A 27,568-nucleotide genomic window follows, 5' to 3' on the forward strand; every position below is an offset into this window, starting at 1 on the left:
GCAATATGTACACCTTACCTCTTTCAGTTTGGTATCGCTGAAGGCTGGGGTCAGGAGGCTCCGCACATACTTCCATCTGTCATCACGAAGACAAAGGATGCTATCAAGCATTGGCTTGGATATCAAGTTTGGTTTCTAAGTTGAAAGAAAACATAATTCAATTTTAACACAAATGCAACCATAGCTGCTCAAGGCTTTGGAACTTGGGAAGATTGCTCAGGAATGGCATTGCACTGCTCTCCCACCAAGAGAGGTTCCAATCAGTCCCAAACACCAAGCTAAATATGTATAAGGCTGGAGAAAATTTCTCTTTTTCTGCACTCATTTTCTCTTGGGCTTGTGAAAGTCCTGGACCAGCCCTGTAACTCCTTTCTCAGACTGCTCTGGTTCTGATGTTCCTGGTGTTCTCCTGAGATAGCCTTCACTGAACCCTGGCTTCTTCCCTGTCATTCTAAGGTGACTAGCAAGAGGACTTGTCAACACTCCCTCTCCATGTGACATGAGTGCCAACGCACCGCATGCCGGTGTTGGTGGGGGACACAATTTCTGGTGACAGCTGGTATGTCAGACTGTTACATGCATTTTAAAAGTCTTCAGAAAATATGTTGATTAGAAAGCAAGTTCCAGTCCTTACTCTGTTTATAAGCAACACTCTCACTAAGAAGTTGTGGCCTGTGACTCTTCCAGCTGCAGCAGTTGGTCAAATATAGTAGCTTAACGCACTTCCCCATGAAGTTCTGTACCAAAATGACTGCTGTGAATTTACTAAATCTCCCCCGCCATCTAAGATATTCTTGTCCAGAGAACAGTGATATTCACCAAAGAGTAAAAGGATATAAAAGACAAAAGAGAAAGCACATCAGAAAACAACATGCTTCTCCCTGGAAGAAGAATCAGATGTCCAGCACCACTGCAAAAAATACTACATCTTATATTATGTCAGAAGATGTTTCTTAATTGTTCCTGAAGATCTCCAATAACAGAGACTCAATAACCTCCCCACACAAACTCTTCCAGTGCTGTACTACTTTTACCACGGTAGCACCATCTCTCCCTCTTGCTGAAACTTTAGTCTTTGTGCTGTCACAGGCATAGAAACTGGGTTATTCTTCCCATCTTTGCAGCAGCCCATATATACAAAAGGCTGTAACAAACACTAAGCATATTTCAGCCATCTACCCCACATTCTCAATACCTACTAATCAGTTATGTTTTCTAGGACTGTTTGTTCAGTGTTGGCACTGTTCCTCTGCACAGTCTTGCTGATTTACTTTTTCAAGGTACAGTCCTTGTGAACCAACATGGTACTCTCGTCAAGGAAGGATTTTTTTTTTCTCCCCAGACATTCTGCGAGCTATATTCCTCTCTATTCACCCTGGAATATTAAACACCACAGCATGAGTGGTTATATATACATACTCATGAACTGGTTTGTGGTTCCCTGCAACTTTCAGACTTCCTTGTGAACAATCACTCCCTAGGAAGTTATTCCCCAGCCTTTATCATTAAAGCTGGTTACTCCCCAGAGTCACATGTAGAACATCTCTTTGAACTATGACCATTCCCTTTACGATTTGTTCAATTGAATAAGACCACCTTGAATTTCAGCCCTTTCTTTCATAGCATCTTTCATCCTTACCAGCTTTCTACATAAATTGTTAGCAAACTCAGTGCCATCATCTAAGTCATTAACAAAAGTACAGAATAATTCTTGCAAAGAAGGCACCCTGTGCTCCTCCCTTCCTGAAAATACATTTCAGGCATTGTACAGCAATGTCCTCCAGAAAAACCACCCTAAGACTGGTGGGTGTGGGCAGAAGGTGTACACTTCTCTAGTTACTGGGAGGTACAGAGACATTCACTTGTGCATGTGAGATCTTCTGGATAGTGCAGCAGCAGTGCAGTGCCCCATGTTATCAGTAACAACAGTATCCATTTTACTGGGAGAGACCCAAACAAACCAATGCTGCTTTGGCCATCCCAATGCCATCTCTTGATCCCTTTTATCCTCTGACCTTTCCTTTCAGTCTTTCTTTCATTATCACAGTACATGAAAAATGAATTCTTACAACCTGTTACACACCTGAATACTTTAATATACTTTTGTGCCTCACTACTTCTGATTTTATTGTCACTACATGCTATCTTTTATCCTTTTTCTTGGAAATCTGACCTACTTTCCACTCTGTAAAAAAACAACTTTTCTTCAGGAGCCATGAAGAACTGGCAATTTAGCTACGCTGGTCTTCCACCGCATTTCCTTAGCTTTCCTCCTTATTGGAAGAGTTTTCACTTAATATCGTTTCTTTAAGGAGCTGCCAGCTCTCCTTAACACCTTTTTCCTTTACACTTGCCAAATTCTTACTACACTGCATAAGCTTGTAAAATGCAGAAGCCTATTTTATATTGCAAACAGGCTAATGGGATAGTTTTACATTCTCAGCAACACCATCCAGAGTAGTAAACTAATGTCACTGGGGTGACACTACAGACCAGTTTTGAGCAAAGATGAGCAGCTTTCAAGTAGAAAAGTACATATTAAGCTGAAGGAAGAGACTGACTTTGGTACTGTCATCAGACAACTACTGTAAAACAAAATAAGGGCACTTTTTAAATATATGATAGACTATTCTCTTTTGTACAATAACAAGGAAAACCTTGGACAGGCTGCGAGAGTGGAAACATTTTGGACTGTTTTCTCTGAATAGCCTCTTTAAACAAATAGTCTGTTTTCTAACTTTTCATTAGGTATCTTTCCTGAAGATCACAAGTGCAGCTAGAAAGACCATCACTCAGTGGAGCACTCCTTCATTTGTTACAGATGTGCAAAGGCAGAGTAAAATCAGGAGAAAGAGCCTCTAGACAACCGGAAATGAGCATCATCCTTTCAGAAAATACCGTATGTTACCCTCTGCTTCCCAGGTCTTCTGTGCTGATAGGGCAGCCATTTACACTAAGTCTTGACTCAGCTGGTCACACAATGAGTATTTCTTATATCTTCAGTCTTCATTTCAAACACTGAGACTCAGATTGCAGTGCTCCTGAACACTCAACAACAGGGAATGTGCCTTGATCCTGTGAAATGCATTAGTCCAAGATATCAGCTGATTGAGTGCAGCCCCCAAATCAGCAAACATCCTCAGACCCATGTTTCAACTACCAGCCTTCACTTCTGCTTTATAAAGTGGAGATATCCTGTCACCTCTTCAGAAATGCTAATGATACATTAACATTTCTGAGGCACTCAGAAACGACAGTGAAAGAGTAGAACAACAATTCCCACAAGGAAATTACCAATTTTGTCTTCCAAGCAAGGTTTAAATAGCATACAGGAAAAAAAAAAAAAAAAAAAGAAAAACAGAAAAAATTACAGGGCAACACTTGGAAAAAAATTTTGCATCCAGTCCTAAACTGAAGGCTGCCCAAACTGTGCTCTCTATGAGACAAATCTCCTTTGCAAGACAAAGCTCCACTTAGATAATAACAGATGTGATATAAATCTCACTGCATTTGTCTTGAAAGCCAATTCCCTTCCTAAAACCAAACATTCACCCTAAAAAGTGCTCCTAATTGTATAAAGGCTGTATACAGCACATTCAGAGAGGGACCCAGTTACTGAACAAAAAGCCTGTTAACTATAATATTATAACTACAACACCAACTATAGCATTGCCTTTTTAGCACTCTACTTTATGACAGTAATGCTCCCTTAAACATATTTTTGGTGTGTACAGTATCATATACATATAAATGCTGAAAGAAAAGAAAAACAACTTTGGCCATAAATTATTTTACTCTGTATCTTTAAAACTGGGCATGCAAAAATATGTTTGTGTTTATTGGAATAGCATCAGCATGACTGACAGTGTATAGTGGATTTCATTTATCAGGTTTTCCTTATTGTTTCTGCAAACACTTTCCTCCTAATTGCATAACCTGTGTTACTGGTTCATATAACAGGAATGAAAATGGATTTGGCATGAGAATGAGCCTGAAGTATCTCAGTGAAAGATGAAGTGTCACGTCTTTCCAAATGGACAAAGTATCTAGATGCATCTAAAAATGCTTGAGCTTATAAAAATCATAAAAAAATTACCATATGAGGCAGCTGTAATATTTTCAGGGGTGGGATTTTGGTATTGGGGCAGCGAAGGAGGTTGCTTTTAAGTCAAATGCAATCAGAATTGTGTTCCATCTAGCATTATCTAAACATCGAATAACTGCTCAGTGCTTTTTTCTCCTGTGTAATCAACCATTTCTGGTACAGCAACACTCCATGAGAACTACTGGCAGCATGGTAATCTCTTGCAGTGTACCTGCAAGTGCAGCTGAGTTCCCACCATCACAGACATGCCATCAACCACAGCAAGGAAAATTGGAGGGATTTGCTTGCAAACAAATCCTTTAAAAGATCACTGATTTTAAAAGAGAAAGCAAAACAATATTTGCAGATGAGTGGCATCTCTGCAACTGATGCAAGAATTCCCTCCCCAGTAAGGTGCTCCTCAGGATGACCCTTCAGAGACAGTCATTGGCTTGCTTGTCATGAGTCAATTTGGCTTCCTCTGTGTTACTAAATAATTCAGGAAAGTGAATCTGGCTCTGAGGCCAAGTGGAACAGAACACTCCCTGTCCCCAGAGTTAAATCCCTTTCCCAAATACAATAGAGATATCCAAACTGGTTCTGGTCATGGTACATGTTCTTCTTCTGAACTGTGCTCAGACCATGCCTGGGAGACAACTAATCAATACACAACAAAACTGTGCTAAGAAGCATGTCAAAGTGGACTTGTGTAGGACCTATTCATGCACTAACACAGTGTCCCTGTTTTATCCTGGAGTAAAACTGCAACCTTCTGTACTTCATACAATATTTGTCCCTTTCCCAAGTTTGTCACAGGCTAGCAAGTTTGTAGCAGGCTAGACAGAACCTCTGGCAGCCAGCAATGACTGCCCAGAGCAGAAAGAGAGATAACAGCACCATGATACTCCTTTAGACACCTCTTCTTATTTTTTTTATAGAAAAATGAGGGATAAAGGTTTGCCAGCAGAAGGCAGTTAATGCAGCCATGCACTCTTTAAGTACCATGAAAGATGAATCTTCAAAGAACCTAAAGGGTACCTTTAAAAACTTCTAAAAACCACTCACCTTCACAGAACCAGCTGCTACTCTTCTCCATGTTCTTTGACAACACAGTGAGAAACAAAACTCTATGTGAAACAAAATCTCAGACACTTTGTTATCTTAAACTTAGACTTAATCATAGCCCACTCCTAATAAAACCAATCAAAAACAATTTACTTCTACATGAGTCAAATATCAGCACTCAGTCTGCTCAGATTCAAACAAGGAAGGAAGCTCTAGAGCACCCAAAATCCCAAATCCAAACAATAACTCCAACACTAATTCAGGCATTAGTTATCCCTAGTAAACACCATTTTCCTTCATGTAAGCTTTCTTCTAGTCCAGCAGCCATTGTGGGATCCAGCTTTAAGTGGAATCCCATGCCCACGCTCCTCTGAACTTTAGCCCCGATCCCAGCCCTACAACCCACACTAATGAGAGCCATTTTCTCCTCTCTTCTTCAGCCTTTCTTCAGTACCCATGCAGACTTCAGTACCCAGAGTTAAGTCTAACTCCGGGATCCTTCCCTCTTCCCTTTTTAGGGATATTTTTAGGGTACATTCCCAGAGTGAGGGGTCATTCTTCTAGTCTTCATGAATGCCATGCAGTTATCTGTATTAGCTCTAGTGGGGGATGGCCTTCTCCACAAGGGAAGTTCCAGCAGCCATGAGCAGGCAGCAGTGCTTGCACATCGCCAGGTTAACTTGTTCATCTTATTTTCAAAAAAGGTTGATGTTCTTCTCTTGATAAAAATGCCCTTGTGATTAGGCATTACCATCCTGTTTAAGAAATTGCGTTCTTAAACTGAATCTAATGAAATGAGGGTTAATAAAAAAATGAGACAGAAAGTTTTTATCTTGAAGACAAGACACCATCCCCACACCTCAGACAGGAAGTATTAATAAAATCTCTTCTTAAGATTATTCATTCAACTCCCCTTGACTTACAGGCCACCACCACCAGTTCAGCCAGCAGGTGGAACCAGTAAACCCATGTACTGCCCATATGGTATTTCATCCAGTCAGTGGCAGTGGCATGACACTTAACAGATCAACACAACACTTACTCTTAAAAAAAGCAACAGAAAAAAAAATCCCTGAGATATCTCCAGGAATACAACTTACCAAGATTGCAGTAAGCAGATCATGAAATCAGGAAGGCAAGAGATACCTCCATATATTAGTTATTAAAATTCTCCACTGGTAAACTAATACAGTATATTCCTTCCAACTTCCTTGGTGTTTTAAGTCATGCTCAGCTCTCCCTGTATTCATGACATTCAATGACATATTGTGTAGTGGCTTTTGACTGAGCCAGGAAAGCACTGCATTGCATGTTTTTAAAACCCAAAATAGAGCTCATTTATGTCATATTCCCTGTAGTTCATTGCTGTTTCCATCTGGAAGGCCCTTGCATACACAGATGTTACAGCCACATCTCTTCAAAGCATGTAAAATTCTTCTCTTCACAAATAATCATCTCATAATGGAGCAAGACCAACTCCTCACCCAAGACCAAGGTCTTTGCAGAGGGCAAAGGGCTGGCATTGCTCCCTGAGGGGTGTGTCCCAGTGTGGGAGGCCACTGGGCCTCTCTCACCCCTCTTCTGTGACTGTGAGGGGCCTCCCACCCATGTAACATCTGAGGCAATCGCTGCACACAGGAGTTGTCTCTCCCAAAGCAGGCTCGCTCTTCCTTTGCCTGTCCAAAACTCCAGTTCCAAATCCTCAGGTGCCACACATCCCACAATGCCACTCTCAGGTAGCTGAAATCTGTCTTTCTCTGCCCATTAAAACTATGGGTATAGACACTACTTCACAAACACGTTACTCAAAACCCTTCCAGATCACCAACCCTGCTAATAGTCTATTACACTCTTGTCCCCTCTTCTTTGTTAGTCTAAAAAAAATTTTATTTTAGCATGTATGATTCAGAAGGTGATCTTATGGCTCCAGAGGAGGAAAAAAAAATCACCAAACTAACTCTAAAAAGCTCATGTTGCTTTGCAGTTTCATAAAAGTGTCCGGTAAAAGTTTTCAGTTTAATTTGAAATCAACATGCTTGCAGAGAAGAGGAGAAAATTTCCATGGATTATCTATTTCATTAAGCTTTTAGGTTCTCCTTGGTCATTAAGATTCTTCAAAAGAGTGTGACAAGGTAGAATTGGTTTCAGTGATTACAGCAATTGTCTTTCATTCTACTCTATAGATCAGACTATACAAAAAGACATCTCCAAGCAGGTTCTTTTGTTATCAAGTCAGGATCTTCAGCAACTGACTAATAACTACTATTCCTAATTACTTACTGGAAAAATGGCACAGCCAACCCCAGCTTACAAGCGAATACTGTCTTTTTTTCCCCTCTGTGGCAAGCAGCCTGGAAACATCTGTTCTTGTCTCTGCAAACATTCTTTTAAGTCATGGTTTTGTCAATAGAAACCAAAGCGATTCATTGCAATGAGGTAAATATAACCACCCATAAATGCTAAAATAAACACATATGGCCTCCTGCAGTCTGACCCAAACTGATGCAAGTCACACATTCCATTTGTTGGTGTAAGCAACACCAAAATTAAGTCCATGCATTCATGAGTTTGCATATTTGGAATCAAAACAATCATACCAAAGAAAAAAGTACTTGCTCTTAATTAATAATGTTTTGGTATTATAAACAAATTCAGGTTGTACTACAGAACTCATACTCTATAGACAGTTTCTGCTGAGAAGCAGTTTTTAAACACATTTAAATCCACTCTCCAGCTGACATAACTGGAATTTTTAATACTGGATAAAGTTATAAGGCTATTAAAGGCCTCTCTGTTTATACACACTTCTCCTTGAGGAAAGGTAGAGGACCAGAATGTTCCTTTTACAAATCATAACGAGTATTTGGAAAACAGCAGTCCCCAATAACTTTTGGTACACATATACCACTGTGCTTTCAGTCATTGGCATATGTAGAAATGACAGGCAATGTACATAAGAACTTGGCTAGAACTTTTATTTACACAGGACCATTGTGCTCCATGATCTCCTCATCCAGGGATATACCTGCAGCAACCTTAAAGCTTGGTATTGGAGAATACCAAGAGAGTTTGTAAGTACTACTCACCATCCCACTGCCTGTCCTCTTGGCCGCTGACCCAAATGCCTTGAGTATGCAACTAGATACCTCAGAAAAAGTTCACCAAAATGAGCACAGAGTTATCCAAGCTGCCGTGACAGCAATATAGGAAGAGTGCTATGCTTCCTTAAGGTCTCACAGAAGAGAGGTCACTACAGCCGTGATCAGGGATTACTCCCTTTCTTACAACTGCAAAGCGAAGGAAGTCATGGTAGTAACCTGCCTTCAAATAATCACTGACAGAGCAAAATTCATAGCGGGGGAAAAAAGTTGTAACTCCTTCCTCTGGATAAGTATAGGAAGAAAAATAAGGAAATAGGAATAATGAAGGAAAGAATTATTACAGCAGGAGTACAGATTAGGGGGAGGGAGGGATAGTCTGAGGCCTATTAGGCTGCAGACATTCACTGACTTCATTAATGCCATGGACTACATATTATTTGGCATTGATTCAACAAATAAGGTTGCAAGTGCATCTTCTCAAATAATCACCTGTAAGTTTCTAGGCAGGGTACCTCACAGAGAGATGAGAGGAGTGCCTTGGAATGATTTCCAGCAGGTAGATATGTGAAAGCCCTTCTCTTGCACTGTGGGCAGCATCCCTTGTCATGGGGGACTGCACTGAAGCAGCCTGTCTCCATCACTTTGTGATTCAAAGAACCATGTTTATCGCTGCTACATTTTCTGCAGTGCCTGAGCCGCCAGCCAGTTTCAAAGGCAAGTGTGAGGGACATCTCTTCTCAAAACATCATATTCATAGATATCCTATCTTGGACAAGATTCAAAACTGCTAAGCTTCCATTTGGTGATTTCAGCTGCTGAAATCAGCAGCTCCAAGGGATTCAAGACACTTCAGAATATTAGCTATGGCTAAGCAAGGGTTTTAAATCTGTATTGTCAAATTAAGATACTCAAATAGGGGTTAAATGCTTAGGACCTTCTGTTCACTAGGAGAGGTAAGCGAGGCAGGTGAAGGGGAGGCTTTCCAGTGGCTTAGCTTAAAAATATCACTTGCATGCAACATTTTTATTTGGAGAAAAGTACATATAAGAAATGTCAATTCTTCATGCACTTCATATTTTATGGACAATTTTAGTTTTATCTCTTCCACTCAGGTATTGCAAGACAGAAATAAAATTATATACAAGCCTTCCTAGCTTAACATCTCAAAGAGAAACACTGAAAATAAACAAGTGGCTAAGGCAAACTATGACCAAAAGGTGAAACACATTGTAAAGGGTTTTTATCAGTCTTCCAAGTTCCCATGTAGCACCTAAAACTTGTTCCCTAATACCCCATTTCCCATGTGACAACATCCTGACACACAAAATATACTTCAAACCGACATTTATCTAATTTGAAACAGGAGATTTGGGATTAATACAACAAACCAATGATCTCCAGTATGTGCAAAACAACTCAAGAAAAAAGTATTTCACCTTTTCCCCCCAGTGCCAAGAAGAAAATTTCAAAACAATGTCAAGCAAAGCCAATAAAAGTTTTCTTGTGAAGCCTCCTAATGGTTTAAGAAACAAAAAATGGGTTCAAGATGATATCTAAATCAAACTACTGGAAGAAAAGGCTATTAAAAATTAAAAACACAAATACAGCTTTCAGTTCAGGAAGTAGACCGTGGCTAGTCAGATGTTAGGGGCATATTCTACAGGAAATACTGCTCTGCACTTGCTCTGCTCTTCTGCTCTTTCTCTAAGCATATGCTGCTACTCCAGGTCAGAACACTCCCTGGCTAAATACTTAACTTTTTTTGTTACTTTTCCTTTGAAAAGTCATTCAAAAAGAAAACTCCAGGTCAGCCGTAAAGGCAGAATGACAAGCTGTCAACAAATCATATTTACAGTATCTGCTTAGCTGAAGAATTTGAATTCCCTGCCTGCTACTTCACAATGCTTTCTAATTACATTAAGTGGATATTTACACATCAGGGAAAAAAATTCCAAGCTTCATATATTAAGATTTCCACATCTATCTGTCAAAACATTAATGCATTTCCCTGATAGCAGTAGCTGCTTTCATTGCTCATTTATTTGTCCCTCAAGAAGAGCTAAGCTATAAAACTTTCTCAGGAGTTGCACAGCATACTTTCAGCATTTTATCTTCCAAGATGTCACATTTGTGTTTATTGCCTAGTTTCAATCAAATAAAAACAAAAAAGAATCCTAATTTATGAAAGCATGTTTTGACAAGCTTATATGAAATAATGTTTGTTCATTTGCCTCTTACATATTAATTTGAGCATATCTAGAATGAAATGTTTGTCATAAGATAATTTCAACAATAATAAAGTCCTATTGCACACAGATAACATTACAGGACTTATCATGAGTTCCCTGGAGCTCACAATTTCTATAAAACAGCCTTACTTCACAAACCACCTGTAAGCAGACTGTTGCTCCCATTGCTTTTACTGATTTCTTCAAGGAAAGAAGTTGAAACACTCCTCTGAGTATCAGCAAGTACCTCATCCAAATAAGTGAACAGTATCAGCTACTTTTACATTCTAAAACATTTGGACTTGTAATAGGAAGTAGTGTAGATTATGAAACAAAGCATGTCACCATATCTTGTTATCTTAAGAGTTCTAGGATAAATCAAAAGTATAAAACAACGAAAACCCCACAAAATGAAGTCCACACCACAGAGCTCACAGATCCCTTTCCAGCCAAACAGGCTGATGCAGTATTTAGTGGGCCTATTTCACTACTCTTGCTTCAGTTTTAGTGCATTTGCCATGACATGAAAACAGAGGGATAGATCAGAGCCCAAATTCTCCCCACTCATGGTGCCCAAGAAGGCAGCACCAGCATTTTGGGCACACACAAGCAGGAAGCTCAGCAAATGCACACGAGGACACAGCGAGATTTGGGATTCAGTGTCTCTTTTATCAAGAGTCTGGGGAAGGAGTGTGTGTGCCAGCCATGAGAATGAGACACCTGCAACCTTCCACTGAGGACTGACCCCCCAACAGCCAGGCACACACAGAATGGCAGTGAGCAACCTGACTGGAGGTTGCCTTAGTTCTGCCTGCTGGGATTTCCCACCTGAAAAAGGAAAGAGGCTTCACTCTCTGGAAGGACCAGACACCAGTGAAATTGCCAGGCTGTACCCATACTCAGCACACACATCACACTTGACTGCATGCACCCAGTCTGTTATTTTTACTGGCAAGCTATTAGAATCTGCACTTCCAAGTCCAGCTTTATTGGTGGGTGGGAATGGTAGCTCCCAACCATCAGTGTTGGCCAGCACAACACACACTTCCACATCACAAGAACTCGTTTTGCATCTGTACAGCTGCTTCTCTCACACTTGAGGTTCATGCTGAACACTCCCAGCATCCAGCAGCCTGGAAAATAAAAAGGATTTTGAAACTGAAAAAAATAACCCTCTGTGACATGTAAAACCCTGCTGATTTTTTTACTTAGAATAAATCTCAACCCTAGAACAAAACTGTTTTTATAACCAAAAGTGACTGTCACTGCCAATATAAGTGTTACCACAAAGGGAAGAGCTGAAAAAAGTGAAAAAATGAGAGCTGCCCTACTTGATCACAAGGAGGATAAAACAAGGGAGCTTCCTCCAGCAGCCAGGGCATTTAAAGAACATGTAATGTGACATGGTGAAACACCAGGTAGTGAGGGTCCATTCCTTTTAAAAATTCAAATCAAACATTAAACAAAAATAAAACCAGAGCTGGTTAGAGAAACTTAAATAATTCCATGAGGTTTGCAAGAAACTGTCAATACTGCAAAATCAATTTCTTTCTCTAGGCTTTCTGGAGGAAAAGAAGAAGAAAAGTTCCAAGAAGCTACCTTTTTATAGATGGTTTTGGAACAAAATAGCTTTACCTTGTAAATTAAAACTACTTTTTCTTTACATTAAAAGCTGTAACTGAAACAAATTATTTCAATCAACACTGTATTTTTACTTTGGTTTTCAACTTTTCAGATTCAGATACGACATGAAAATTCTGTCTTCCACACATTTCTTAATCAAATCTCAGAAATCACTAGGGCAAAGGTTTGTTGGTTTTTTTTAATTCTTGCTGTTGACAATATAGTATGCCATCAATTCCTACTGCAGTCAATTACAATTATATTAGGAGGATACTAGAGAGCAAAATTAAGCATTAAGAGGTTTGAAAATCTTAGGCTTAGTGCAGTCTTTGTATCCTAAAGCATATGAAGAAATGGGTCCAAATGGATCCAATCCTTTAGTTATTAGATCATATACCATTTTTCCCCCCACAGCATCTCTATTTGATTTCTCAAATTTAAGATTTCTAGAGGAAATAATATCCTGAAAAGTTTTAACATTGCAGATAAAAACCCCCAAAACCTTTCATGTAGAATGAATCAGTCACAAGCAGAGGATTCTCCTCATTCAGACATAAAGCTCACACAATGACTTGTAGAAATTCTTAGTCATTTGGAGAGTTCTGTCAGCAGAGAGCGATAGTAGTAAGTCAGCCTCCTTTAATAATTTTTTGTTGAGTCTGTGTTTGCCGAGATTCTTCAGGGGCTTATAAACTTAAGCAGTTTGGTCAGATTTTCAAAGTGGTTTTTATATCCAGCCCTTAACACTAGAGGGAACAAAGCCAAAGCCAAAGAAATAGACTCTGGGTTTATTTTCCTCACAATCAATAAATAACCCTAACTTTTCCCTAGGCATCATCTCCAAAATAGCGAGACCATTTTGACTGAAAAATTCTAAATGGAAAATACTAATTGAAGCAGTTAAACTATGATAATCTTCTGAAAGGAAAACATTGTAATGGGAGACATTGGGCAACTTTAATTATAGATCTCACCATTGCCTCTGTGACAGTACAGCTTCTTTGGTACTGATGAAATACCAACATAGGCCTGATGACATTTAAACTTGACTGAAGGTCAATGACTGGTTAAACTGGAATGTTTCTGAGCCACTGTTAAATTATTCAGAATTATTTTAGGAAAGCTGCATAAAAAGTGCAAGAGTGCAGTTTTAGCTTCATCTAAATGCACACACTGATAATGGAAAAGGAAATGGGGAAACTGTCAGTTGCAATTGCCTTGAAAAGGGAAAAAAAATAATATCTTGTGTACCTTCAACTTACAATTAATCTAGCAGAAGACAAGACTGAAAGATAGCTCTTGTTTTTGCTACTTATTTCCCCAAACACTTTACTCCAAGAGCAAGCATAAAAGGAAAAGAAGAGGAATGGAACATTATTTCAGTAAAGAATGTAATTATTTTTGTTTCTGTTGCTTAACACTGGTGAGAGGAGGTTGTCAGGAGTAAATAATTAACAATAATCGACAAGGCCTTACTTTTGCTGCAGGACAGCTGTTTCCTGATCTCTGTATATATGATGCTGAATACGTGCCTGTGAGGCTAAATGGAGTCTCCTCAAGCCACCACTGAGCCTTCAGAAAGAGATGAATGAACATGAAAATGCACAGTGGCCAGGTGTGCTCAAAGTACAGAGCACTCATTACGCCGGAGAGCTGCAAGTGAGACATGCAGTGTAAAAACTTGAATTTTACACCCCTCATCCTCTTCCCTTTCCCTTCCAAGCATGGTGAATTAAATGCTGACAATACATCAGCAGCACTGGCAAGTGTCCTGCAACTTTCCTTGCCACGGTCAGCAGCTGTGCGTTCACAGCGCGGCGCTTCCGTGGCAGCCCCACAACACATGGCAGCGCCTTCCCAAGGCTCAGATCCCCCCAACTATTTGTTATCAATTATTCACAACAAATGGTGCCAAGATATGTGGTTACTATATAAAGAAGAATTCTCGCTAGGGAGTAAAATAATACTGCCAACTCATTCTTCACTTGTGATCCTCTGGATTTTTAGCTGCAACATGCGGTCAGTGGTGAGAAGTCTCTGAACTTCCTTTCCCCTGGAGGTTTCATTCTTGCAGAATGAAACTTACATAGTGTAGGTCACAAGCAAAAAAGAACAGGGTGGCAAAAAATTTCACTTAGCACAGATCTACCAGAGTTAATTGCTAGGTAGAAGAGACCTTTCCAGGCTGCGGTCAGAGGACCACTGCAAACCAGCTGCATCAATATAAGATGCTACGACCCCATCAGCTGCTTGCCATTCCCTGTCTACCGGAGATAACCAACATTGAAATGGAGCTGGTGGAGAGCCCTTGTGAGCTTCAGTGCTAAGTCAGCCTGCATGGTTTTGAAAAAGTCCACACTGTCACATAAACTAAGATGAATCAGCTTCTGAGATGAACCAGAGGAGGAATGCTCATGTGATCCGTGTTGTAGGCCTTGCTGTGGAAATGGTGAGCCCAGTTCAGACATCTTAACAAAAGATTGTTAGCACTGTGCTAGGTAATAACATTATCATTATATTAAAAAAAATAAATAAAAAGGACCTTTAATACTTTTAAGTTAAAATATAAACATAACGGCAGGCAAATGGATTAAGATATGTGAATGAGTGTCTAAAGAGAGACCCATTCCCTCTATTTTGAAGATATATTGAAGATGCTACCTTTAAAATATTTTAAATGAAGAGCAAATTCTTGCAAAGATTAGTATAATAATGCCCACATATATCACATTAATTCTCACTGAAGAGGAACAGACTTGTGCTCACACAAGAGCCCCCAGACAGAATTATCACAGTCAAAACAAAAAGCTTATCCATGAGAAAAAAGCCAAACAAACCCAAGCCAAACCCCCTACCTGCTAACATAAGAGTTAATAGAAAGGACTGAAAATGGGATGGGATGGGGTGGGGTGGGAACAGATTTGTAGCCAATTGAGTGAATGGGAGAAATGATGCTCAGATGCAGTATCTGTCACTGGAAGTCACCACAGCACTGCTCCTGGAGGCTGAGCACATAAGCCAGAAGGAAGATTACTGTCACTGTGTGTCCTGCTGCTCTGTTTTGAATTCTGCTGCTGGCCACCTTTCAAAGAGGACACTCGACCAGTCTAAACAGATCTTGGGCATGATACATGACAACCATTCAAATATTACATATTGCCATATCACATCTACCCCAGTGCCGAGCTACCAGATACGTGCATGTAAATCGCTTCTCTGTGCTGTGAAACGTCACTTCCATAGACTTAAGAGGGTTTCTGTATCATCAGATGCTTCAAAACAACTTTTTGTACATGAGTTACCTCCAAATGTGGTTAAAGACATGAAAACAAAGCTAAGTACCAGGTCTGAACTCTGACTGCTCAAGAATGTAAAAAGGCCAACTCGGATGCAGTGATCTGAGCCTATGTCAATTCTGGAACAAGTGACAAACTAATTACTCTTCTAAACAAAAGCAGACTGGGAAAGGTAAGAATCAAAGGACATGACACTCCACTATATGTCAAAAATAGGGGAAATGAAGAAAATTGTAAACAAAAACACCAGTCTGTCAAATAGCCTACAACTTTGCTACTGTCAAATAAACATTTCAGAAGTCAGAAATGAGGGACTGTTAGAAACCTGTGCTATTAAGACTGAATAAGTTTCCAAAAAAATATTCTCACAGCGTATGTCCAAAGAAGTAGGATAAATTGAATCTCCCATTTAAAAAAACCCCACAAATTAACAGAAATCAAAGGTCAGGACCAGAAAAGACCAGCAAAAATTGCATTTGCACTCCACCTACTCATAACACAGTCAGCTAAGGGCAGGATTAGATAAGGAAGCAATAACGTATTTAAACAAGAAAAAATATTCATCGGACTTAAGATTTCACATATTTTATCCAACAGTAAAACATGCTCTTTAAGTAAGGAACAGAGCCCTAGGAATAGATAGTCCTTTCCTGCCTTTAAGTGTTGTTTCTATTCAATGCTATATTATTCAGTATTAAAAAAAGTGCTGCAAACGTAGTAAATAAATAGCCAATGTAGGTTTGATGAAAGATTGGCTCAGAAGACTGCTTTTGGCCTGAATAGAAATATATGCTTTCATCCTGTTTTGACTATACTCATACGTTTACCTAACATAATTGGATGTAGTTAATATTGCAGGAGCCTTCAAGCAGCGCACATTTCCCTCATTAGTGGGTTTAAAGCCTTAATGATATCTCCCGTGCTGCAGAAAAGCCCAGTGTAAGCTTCAAAAGTGATTGGCAAGTTTCAACAGGAGAAAAAATGGGGGGAAGGGAAGGCAAAACCTAATAAAACTCTGATCTTGTTCCCTTCAGTTGTTTAGAAAAGGAAATCTTGCAGAATGATAGAATAAAGAAGAAAACATAGGTGAGGATTAACAAGCCAAAACAGACAATTTCAAAAGCTGACCTTAAAGTACCAGAAAGAAAATATGTGAAAGGAACAGGGAGCGACCCTTCAAATACCTGCAACATATTAAGACACACACATACATAGTCCTACACTATCTCCTTAGGGCACAAACAAGTGCATACACACTGCATATTGTCAAATCAGCATCTTCATACACCTGCAGCAAAATCACCTTTTCGTACTTTCATTATGCAGTATTCCCCCCACCCCTCACCCCCTTTAAATCTCAACAGTTTGGCAGGGAAGCCTTGCATTTAAGAAACAGAATGTCACAATATACCATTAACTAAGCACATGCAAAGGGTTTGGGGTTTTGTTGTTTGTTTGTTTTGTTGGGTTTTTTATTGACTAATTTTGACCGTTTTCCAGGAACAGAAATTTCACAGGCTGATTTAGCTTCAAAAGAAGCGTAATTATGTACAGCTGTATTCAGTATTTCTTGACTGCTTCGAACAAGCAGTGAAAGGGAGATTTGCACACATTATCAGCCACTATCATTAGTGCTGTAAAGTATGTAATCCATCTGGTGTTGTGGTGTCTACCTAGGAGCAGGTATTGAACCACTGATGGCTGCAGTATAACAGCATTAAGGGAGAGTGTTAAAAATTAACAAAACAACACAGCAACCCAAGTCATTTCTGGATACTGGATTGTCCTTGCATTTGTGTTCTCCCATGGTTTTGCAAAGCATTTTTATGCACACAGGCATGGAGAGTGGAGAATTAAAAATGTAAATTTCATCATGTGGTTTTGTAGTCTTCACAGGGGAAGAGGTAGCAGGATACCATGGTGATGGCAGCACTGCAGCCCATTAATAAACCAGAGAAAGACTCAGGGATAGATTCAAATACTTAGACCCATGCTGAAAAATAACTCGTTTCATAATAACTCTTGTGAAAAATAAGAGGACTGTGCATCTCAACATCAGCTGTGGTCTCAACTGCTGACTTGTCATTTCTTCATGGGGGGACAAGGAAAGAGGAAACTTGTTTTTAAGTCTCCCAGTCTCCTTACAATCAACTGCATTGCTTTAATATTACCAAGGTTTATGGCCCACAGCATTTGAAAACAGACAATCCATGCCTGAAAAAGAGAAAAAGTGTAAAGTTTTTATTTTGTATTTCATCTGAGTGTAACTGATCCATTTCCACCAATACTGCCAGCCCTTCACACAGGAGGAATCTGCCAGTTTTATTTGTAATCTGGAAATGTGAAAAATATTGGTTTTCATTTACTCAATTAGAGATTCATAACTCTCAAGAAAACAAATTCATATGACCTACCTGGACAACAATATGTTAGCCAGTGGAAATAGCAGCCTTACTGGAAGTGTGTCTTTCTCCAAACACAGCCTGGCCCCCACTGCTGGGGAATATGCTGAGGTCTTCCTCCAGCCACAACACAGGAAACCTTCCTCAAACAGCAAACTACCTAAGTCATCACTCAAAGGAAATACATTCTCAATTAGAAGGCATCTTCAAGTCAGTCAACAGGGCCATCCTCAAATTAATTGGACTTAACTACAGTCAGTGTTTAAAGATTGATTGCTTGTAAGCTGTTCTGTGGCACTCCAGCCTACTGCTATTTATATCTTCCTAAACTTACACAAGTCTTTCTTGAGTACTCAACTGTTTGAGAAGAGACTGTGTTCACCCTCTTTTCCATGAGAGGCAAAGAAAAAACAAAGCCTCCCATTTAAGGGAATATCCCAATTTTGGACATAATAAACATACTGGTGTAAATACACAGTCATGGCCCACTGAATTAAATGGGAAGTAAGAATGTGCATAGACATAAGCAAATGCTGACATCTTTTTATGAATTGTGGTATTGTGGTTTAGGAGTGGTACTCCCCAGTTCTGTGCCCCCACGGAGATTCCCCAAACCATGCTGCCACATTCCTGCTCCCCTGCTTTCCCCTCTCCCTGCAGTGGCATGGAGAGGGGAACTGGAAGCAGGAAAGATCACAAGTTGAGAGAGAGTAATTTACTGGAAACAGCAGTGAGATAAGAAAATGAACAGTAACAGCAACAATATCAGTGAGAGGGTACAAGAAAAGAAAAGATTCACATGGAAACATCCTGAAAATCAACAATGCTGGATGGCTCTTTCCACCAGATTTACTTGACCAGAAGGAACCCCTTCTCCCCAGAAGAGAGTCCTTTCCCCCCACCCCTGGCAATGATGTGGCATAGAATAACCTCAGGGTCCTGGCCATCCCCCCTCCCAGGTACTCAAAACACTTAACCCTGTCCTGGCCAGAACAAGGACAAGTGGTCAGCAGAAGCAGGTGCCAGGTGGTCCAAAGGTAAAGACAAATAAGCTCTCCCACTTCACAGCACGCAGGTTTCACTTGGTTTCTTGTTCTGAATTAGAATCACAAATAAAAATTACAAACTTGAGATGATGATCCTCAAATACACTCAAATCTAATACTAACTTTTCTACTTTAGCTTTTTTTAATACTTCAAAATAGAAGTTTACCTAAAAGGGAATAAAAAAGAGCTTTTAATTAAAACTTTTAAATCTGCATTTCTGAAGCTTCTTTTAAGAACAAACAAAAAAAAACCTCCCACCACAACCATTTGAATTAACAGATAAACCAAATCCCAGCCCATTGCCATCAGTCCTGAAGCACTCACATTCACTAATGATACTCTTCAGCTAGAAATTCCCAAAATACTCTTTTACATTTATTAAGGTGACAAAGCACTTCCTAAATGCTTTGCCCTTGTGAACACAGGAATTGTGTAGCAAGGCCAAAAACTGAGCTCAGAGCTCCTAAATCCTGACCTAGAGCCTTAATCACAAAACCAGATCTCTTCTCACTGGGATTCAGAGGATCAGGAGGCTCACAGAACATGGTCCACTACATTAGTGCTTTCTTTAAGGGTAACTGAAGCCAAAGTCTGATTAATTTTACAGTCAATAGCAGTGATCATTTGACAACATTAGTTTTGTGCTATTAGCTTCAGCATATGGGGAATAAGGGACAATTTGCTGTGCATGCATAAAAAGACTTACACAGTGTGAAAGAAATGACCCTCACAATATTTATTATTTTAATTTTCAAGTGTCTACTGCAAGCATATGCACTGCTACTTTAAAACATTTAAACAAAACTAAATTTAATTGCTCAGAAAAATTAACCTGCAAGTTCTTAAAGCAAAAAGAGGAAAGAAACAAGGAAATCCTGAATTAAAAGCTATATTATGAGATATAGGAGGCACCAAAGTAGTTACATATATACTGACCAAGATAGAAAGGTACTCTAGTATGTCTAGTACACAGCCATGGAGATACACTTGGGAAAGAAAGCAGATATTAGGGTTGTATACCCTCAGTGCTCCTGAACCATCAGGTCAAAACAAGGGTAAGAGTCCTTGCTCAGCTTCCTGGCGCTGGAAAATCACTCAGGCATCTGGGCTCACGTGGCTGTACAACAGCACCCACAAATATGCAGTCAAACAAATTAATATTAAACAGATAAGTGCCATACAGCCAAATTAATTCCCTGCTAACATGATTCTTTTTCTATACCGATGCTGTACCAGACAAGATTTCAAACCAGCTATGATCTAGAAGCTGTATAAAACTGGTAGGCAAAAAAAGAAAATCTTAATAAATTCACTGCTTGGACACCTTTTCACTTATCCTCCTAAGGCACAGAATGATTTTTGGAAGCACCGAATACTCTCAGCTCAGTGAGACCAAGGCTTATTGTACATGTGGCAGGATTGATGCTTGGATTTGTCCTACAAAGTCATGAGGGAGGGAAGAATATCACAGCTCTGTATCACAAAGAACTGGATGTTCAAGGCACAGCCTGCCATCAGGCATGACGGCTTTACTGCATCAGGAACTGAAATGCCACCATGCCATGCACAAAGAGACATATTTTGTGAAGTTTCCATAATAAGATATGGCACAACTGATGTCTACAGTGCTCTAGAGAATGGAATAGAGACTCAGCTTCTCCTCAAATCACAAGGAGATCCCAAATCAATATACGTGCATCTGTATGCATCCATAAATATATACAGATATGTATTCAAGCTCACATGCAGATGTAGCAACTAATCATGGGACATGGTGGCTCCAGAGCTCTTATGCCAGTCCCCTTCCATGTCCTATATGAACCAAACAAAAAACAAACTGAAACAGGATGAGGGAAAAATGAAAAAAGAAATATCTAAGCAGAATGAAGCAGTGAAAAAATTTAAAGCAAATTCCTTCTCTCTGAATCCACAAAATCCAGCACATAGTCAAAATTTAATAACGCAATTAAACTATTTGCATACACCAGATCACCACTTGTGTACTAAGCCAACACACCGAATGGTCATGTTAAAGCATGGAAAAATTAAGACATCATATTATATACATATATATATATATATATATATATATATTGGTGTGTGTACATATAATTTTTCATGTTTTCTCATTTGTTTGAATCATTTTCCAAGTACTGACTTTCCTGCGGTCATACTGTGTCACTGGTGCTCCAAACCCTGTGCTCATGCAAAGGTAACCTTCCAGCGAAGTTCATTCATCATCTATTTACAAACTGAGTTCATTGCACTTTACAACAACAATTTCTAAGTAAACAAAGAAATTCACATGAAAGGATGACGATGGCATTGACACAACCAGAAATAATCCTAGGAAGTTTAACTTGAAGAAAAGAAACATTTCTAAACCAAACAACCAAAGGGCACAGGGTCAAGGCAGCATGTTGTCTTTTGGCAATAGTATAGAACTTTTCACTGCTTAACTATTTTTACATTACATGCTTCCAAATGAGTATGTTGGTGGGTTCATTTTTCAAAATAAAACCTGCATTTGTGAGAGAGACAGAAGAAACAGCCCAGCACATAAGCTGGGTAAAACTTCACGTTTGGATACACAACTGAATGACCACTGTTTACTGGAAGTCAGCACATCAGTGGGGCTGATGCCTGTTCTCTAAAAGTCAAAGCAGAAAGCACAAAGAAAGATCTTGCACAGAACATGCATGGGATCCTTTAATTACAAAAGGTGAAAATATAGATGCACCCCAGTCAGTTCCTGAGCTGATCTGCTTGAAGCCAGTTGTTACATCCCTGTCCTGCTCTGGAGACACATAATCATTGTCAGTCAGTGTAGAATCATCTAAAGTTAGTATGTTGATTTCTGCTGACTGAGGGCCTGACCCAAAATTCACAGAATTACAGGATGGTTGAGTTTAGAAGGGACCTCCGGAGGGCATCTTGTATCAAATTTAGATAGATCTTTTGATACAGTAATACACAGTTTTCTTTGCCCTAGCAAGAGACCATAAAGAACAGACAATTCAGAGATATGTCAGGCATCCTGGACTACAACTGAACAAAATGCAGAAAATAGGTTCCTTCCTACTTGGTTGTTGGTTGCATTTTATTTGTTTAATGCTCTAGGTAAGCCTGAAGCTTTATAGGTTTTCCAAAATAAAGATGATAATGATGAAACAGCTTAGTGTAACAGACAAATTCTACATGTGAAAAGAATAATCAAATCTTATGTGGATCAACTCAAAAATGAAGAGATAGAATATACAAGCAAAAAGAAAAGAAGCTCAAGCAGCTCACTTTTCCTTCAAAAGGGATACAAGGATTTTGTACCACATTATATTCCTGGTACTTTTTTATTCTTATTTTTACCACTTCATTATTGTTTGCTGTGAATCCATTATTATTTGTACACTGTATCAGCAAAGCTTCTGATGAGAAAACAGTGATGTTTTCTTACAGCTACTGGAATTGGTGTAGATTTTTGAATTTAAAAATGTCATTCTCCTCCAGCTGATTGGCAGGTAGATTTAAGGATTTGGTCTGAATCAACCACTAGTTTCCACCTGTGGTAGCCACATGAATCCTGGCAGAGCACTGAATCCAGCAGCCTGGCAAACCTTGACTAGCCAGTACTTACCTTTGCCTTAGGGCTCACTGAATCCACATTTCTAGGAAATATTTTTACAGACATCTCAATTATTTGAATTATGTACCGGGTAATGTTTTTCTTCACATTGCTCCATCTTAACATTCTGCTCCTACATTTTTAAAAGTACACTTTAATGATCCTCAAGTACTAATTGAAAAACTAATTTTCAATGCAGAAATTAAAAACAATCTGAAAACAGATTATGTATCATTATCCCATGTGGAAGAATGCAACTAACATAATAATCCTATCTCACTTGCAACACAGTAATGAAGTAAAAAATGGTCTTAGTGCTCTTAAAAGGACAATTCTATTCAAGAGACAGCTTAACACAGTTGTGAGAAAAAGGTATCATTTACTCCAGCACAGCTCTTCCTAAATGCTGGCTGAGGTTTCCATGGTTAACCTAAATTAAAATTAATTCCATATTTTTTTGGCAGAAGGTATATAAAGTAATTTTCATATTTTCTTCTTCAACTATAATTAAAAACATGGGAAAAAGGCTTCATGTGCCTCAAGTATGAAGGTATATTACAGCAGACATTTTTTTGTTTTGAATGTCTCTAACGCTTACATTAATTGAGACCAAATTAAATGGGAAAGCAGAGTGTCATTATTGCCTTCTTGTGATTATACAGTTAACAATATCTATACCCTGTGCCTACAAGGCAGTAACAGCCTGTGTGCTAGACTTGGTTGCTTGTTCTAAAGGGAAGTTAACCTTAATGCAGATTTGATCTGCAGTCACCATACACTTCTTTTTCAGGAATTACTAACCAGTAATTCAGAAACAAGAGAGGATGGTGGGGGAATATAAAAAACTTCTTACAGCAATGTTCAAAAGATAACCATAGTAAAGATGTGAAATATATATTATCAAAGGGAAACATAAAATGAAGAGCAGTTTTGCTTGTGTTCACATGCAGGATCTACTTTGTCTATATAATGAGTGAGCAGACAGGTTCAATGTGTGAGAAGTGCACAAGTGGTCTAGATCTTTCAGGATGCAGAGACAGGACTAAGATGCATCCAAAAGAATTCTCCCAGCAGATTAAAACCACTCTCATTCCATGGAGGCCTTCTGATGACTTCCCAGAAGGAAGCCCACAAGTGCACAATCCCAGATTATGGTCATCCTGCTAACGAACACTCAAAGGCATGACATCACATTACAGACAGCTTTAATAAAAACTGTCAGAATTCACTGAATCATCATCTTACTGGCTTCTACCAATATATCCACTGTTTTCAGCCCTTCACAAGTTTGATTTCCCATTATCTCTTAATCAAATATATATCTATTTTACAGTTAACTGAAAAAGTGGCAAAATAAACATGGTATACAAACTTCTTCTACACTTAGCTTTTAGAATTAGTCCTGCACATCCTGAAACTCAGTGACAATTTGTTAACATACAGTTGCTACAACTGCTACAGAGAGAATAATCTCACTTTGAGGCATTCTGGGTTAGATAACTCACATTTCACTCTGTTGGATGAAGTACAAACCTTGATTTTGGAAACGCACATGGGGAGGTTGGAAAAGAAAAGCACAAGTGTGTGTTCCTGAGACCTGTTCAAACCCAATGGTTTCATATGTATTCCCATCCTCCAAGCCTAAAAGGCTGATGCTTTTCAGCTAAAAAATATGGGTTGAAATAATAAGCATGTGCCATGTCTGGACTGGAATATATTAGCCTAGTTTTGTGAACAGTACTGACTCAAAAGTCAGTTCTATAACCACTCTTCACTGGGGAAGGAATGTGTAAAATAAAGCAGGGCGGTCTTTTTTTGCATTTTGAATTCTCCACTAGCAAAAAGAAACCTTCACTCGAAGTAGATGAGCTTGCTTTGACTTATTTTAAAATATACAAACAGAAGCAACCCTATTAAAAGTCTTAAAATGACATTTATTCAGTCAATGTGATAAGACAGAATTCTATTACTTGGAAAGTAAGCTTTTCTCACTCTCACCTTTCAGTCATTATTTGCATACAACCCAAATCACATCCGAATAAATTCCACTGGCCTTCCTTACATACCATCCAGCATTATTTATATTCGTGTAGGATTACTAGTGTACAGGATAATCAAACACTTTCCCAAGAGAGCTGACGGAAATTAAAGTGGAGACAGCTTCCAGTGTGAAACCTCCAGAGAAAAGGTCACCAGGTCAGATGTGGAAAGGCCCAGAAACAGAAGGTTGCTATATTCAATAAGTGAAAAGCAATGGCTTGGAAGAGGGAAGAACAAAGTGGTAAGTGAGAAATTATCGAAGATTGTGGCAATGTGAGAAGACCACAGAAGAAGCAGATGAGAGCATATACAATGAAGGAAGTTAATTTGATTTAGACTCATGGGCATTAAGCAAGGCAGAAATAGCAACCCTGCACAGGCAGGAAACTGCTAATTTTGCTAAAGGGAGGGCTAAGAGTTAAATTTTCTCATCTATCATAGTTTTCTGGTTAGTGGCAGGGATGTCACGCTGTCTGTGTCTTAGTTCTTCATCAATAAAGCAGGATGCTGTACAGAAAAGCCACAAATGATTCAGGGGACAGTCAAGTGATAAGGGCAAGATGTGAACCTGCAGAGACAGCTCTACCTAACAGATCCCTAATGAAGAACAAGAAAAGGAGAGAGAAGGAGAAAGTGACTATAGTGACATAATCTACCTGAATTTTAGAGATGAACACAGATGTTACAGACAGACCATGACATGGACATGCAACCACAAGAAAGAGAGAGAAACCTCTGAATGCAAAAGGCCTGGAGAGGAAGACAAATTTCACCAGCTGAGAAGTGTGACTATATATATATATATATATATATATATATATATATGTATTTGGATATATAAAGATATATCCAAATGACCAAGCTGACTGAAGTTAAGCACACAAGAACAAATCTCTGAGGATCCCCTCAAAGGAAACTTTCTAATTTCAGGGAAGTGCTGCTTGATCACCAGCTACTGCTAGGTATAGTGGGTAAAAATATAAAGAAGAAAAACATGGGGAAAGTTATAGACAGGAAGAAATAGGGTTTCTGCTTGGGTGGAAGAATGGAAGGGATGGAAAATTTCTTCAAGTACAGACAAAATGGGGGGAAACCCCCTTGTCACATATAACAGCTTCAGCCTAAGAAGTCTCAAAATAGATTCTTCCTTTCAAGTATGGGCAGAATGGGAGGCAGCTGGTACCAGTAGTTAGTAAGTAAGATACAGGCAGTGACAAGATGAAACTCATGTACCAAATGAAACAAGCAAAGGAGACAAGCAGTCTGCAAACAGACTGACTGGGTGCAGAGAGGATCAGAGGGACAGAAGAGACAGACAGCTGATCAGAGAAAAAATGTTTCCCAAGGGCACAAACAACCCTCCTGAATACATGTGAGTTTGTTTGAGCAGATTTGAGCATACAAAAGGCCCAGAGGGAATCAGAACGGATGGGACCGAGGCAGCACGCAGTGACGATATTTCCTTGTAAAATGCTGAGCAACTGATGGAACTCTGGCCATTCAACCGCATTATTTGTTCTAACCACCTTCTGAAAATGAGCCTTCCAAGGTGAGTGTAACCAAGAGCACATGTATAAATTCTTTCTATCTCCAACTTCCTTCTTTGCTATTCATTATTTTCAGGTGTGACTAATAAACAATAGCTGTGGGAGGCATGTCCTTGTCCCAGGCAGACCGCTCCTGCCCTGTACAGCCTAAAAGCACAAAACAGACCATGTGTGAAAGAAAGCAAATAATACCATCTCCATGTTACAGATTGAGAACCGAGGAAGAGAGATGGTAAGTGATTTTCCTAAGATTTCACAGGAAGTCAGTGGCAAAACTGGATATTGAAACCCCCTCTTCAACATCCATCTGGTGCTTCAGTCACAAGGACAGTGTGTCTCTTCTAAGGACATTGCCTTTCATCCTCAGACTGTTTTGGTAACAAGAGTCTTTGACTGAATGTATATATTGAATGTATATAGCTTAAGGTCTTATTGAACCATGGTATAACTTTGCCTCTCTATTTCCAGCTTCTGAGCTCAAACTAGCAGTGCTACCAACTCCATCCACAAAGCCAACTTTTATATGTACTTACAATTCTGTTGGTGAAGTTACTAAAATCTGTCACTAAGATTTGCTTGATCATCTCTGGTGAGGAGACCACCACAAACATCTGGCGACCAATATAATACCTAGAAAGAAATAATGAATCATTTTAGCAGATGATGACCACAGAGAACTATCTCCTTCCCTAAAATATCTCTTTTTGCTTGAATATACTTGCAGTGAACCAATATCACAGAAAATTTATTCCCTTAGGTAAAGCAGTCTCTTTCCCCAGCCCTCCCAACTGTTAAATTAAGATGCATGGTCCTGGAATTTAAAGTAAACAGTTTAAAATCTTCTACTGATTAATCAATACGTAGCCAACGTTTTAACATAAAGGTTTACACACTCTGTGCTCACTCTGAACTCTGTGCAAGTGATGTAGTATCGCTAAACTGAACTATAGCAGAATGAAACATTAGAAACCAACTGAAATAATCATGAAAGACCTACAAAATTGTATTTCCTGCCATCAGCCACATGAAATGTTGTTTCATGGCTAAGCACAGCCTCTAATGAGTCTTTCAAGAAGTCCCCTCAGCATGACTGCAGTAAAGCACACTTCTACCCCTTCTATTAGCACTGGAACTGAGTGCATCTCAGGCTCTGCATTGCCATGGACAAACTTACATTACACTAATAGGGAGGGGAAAAAAGGTTTTACCAAGTATAAGGGAATTAGTAGAACTTCAGAAGAAGAATAGGTGATAGGGGTGTCTCTGCCTGTACACCTTTTATCTCCCTGTTCCCATTTTAAAATGACCTTGTGGAGCCAGGGTCTGCCCTTCTGGTTCTTAACACCATTGTGGATGCTGCAGAGAGACTGGGACCCATGTCAAGCCTACAATTTCTACAGGTGCAGAGCTCCCTTTTCCAGCACCATTTCCTGCAAGGCCCATGTCAAGGAGTTACTTTACCTTTAAGAAAGTTGAAGTTTCTGGGAACTGCCTGGAGTCTTTTCTCCTGACCAAT

The 27,568-nt window shown here is 39.3% G+C and overlaps 1 protein-coding gene across 12 annotated transcripts in view; it reads right to left on the reverse strand.

Moving 5' to 3' along the window:
* Nucleotides 1–27,568, reverse strand: part of TBXAS1 (thromboxane A synthase 1) — a 258,727-nt gene that overhangs the window by 99,630 nt on the left and 131,529 nt on the right. For 11 of the 12 annotated variants that reach the window (XM_033514764.1, XM_015628575.2, XM_033514763.1 and 8 more), the window contains 2 exons: nucleotides 26,586–26,682; nucleotides 19–135 (listed from right to left, as the gene is read on the reverse strand). In XM_033514764.1, coding sequence (XP_033370655.1) covers nucleotides 19–135; nucleotides 26,586–26,682 — 214 coding nt within the window. The remainder of the gene's footprint in view (nucleotides 1–18; nucleotides 136–26,585; nucleotides 26,683–27,568) is intronic. The other variant, XM_015628569.2, reaches the window with a different exon arrangement.

This window comes from Parus major, chromosome 1A (genome assembly GCF_001522545.3).
Source record: "Parus major isolate Abel chromosome 1A, Parus_major1.1, whole genome shotgun sequence".
Classification (NCBI taxonomy): domain Eukaryota; kingdom Metazoa; phylum Chordata; class Aves; order Passeriformes; family Paridae; genus Parus; species Parus major.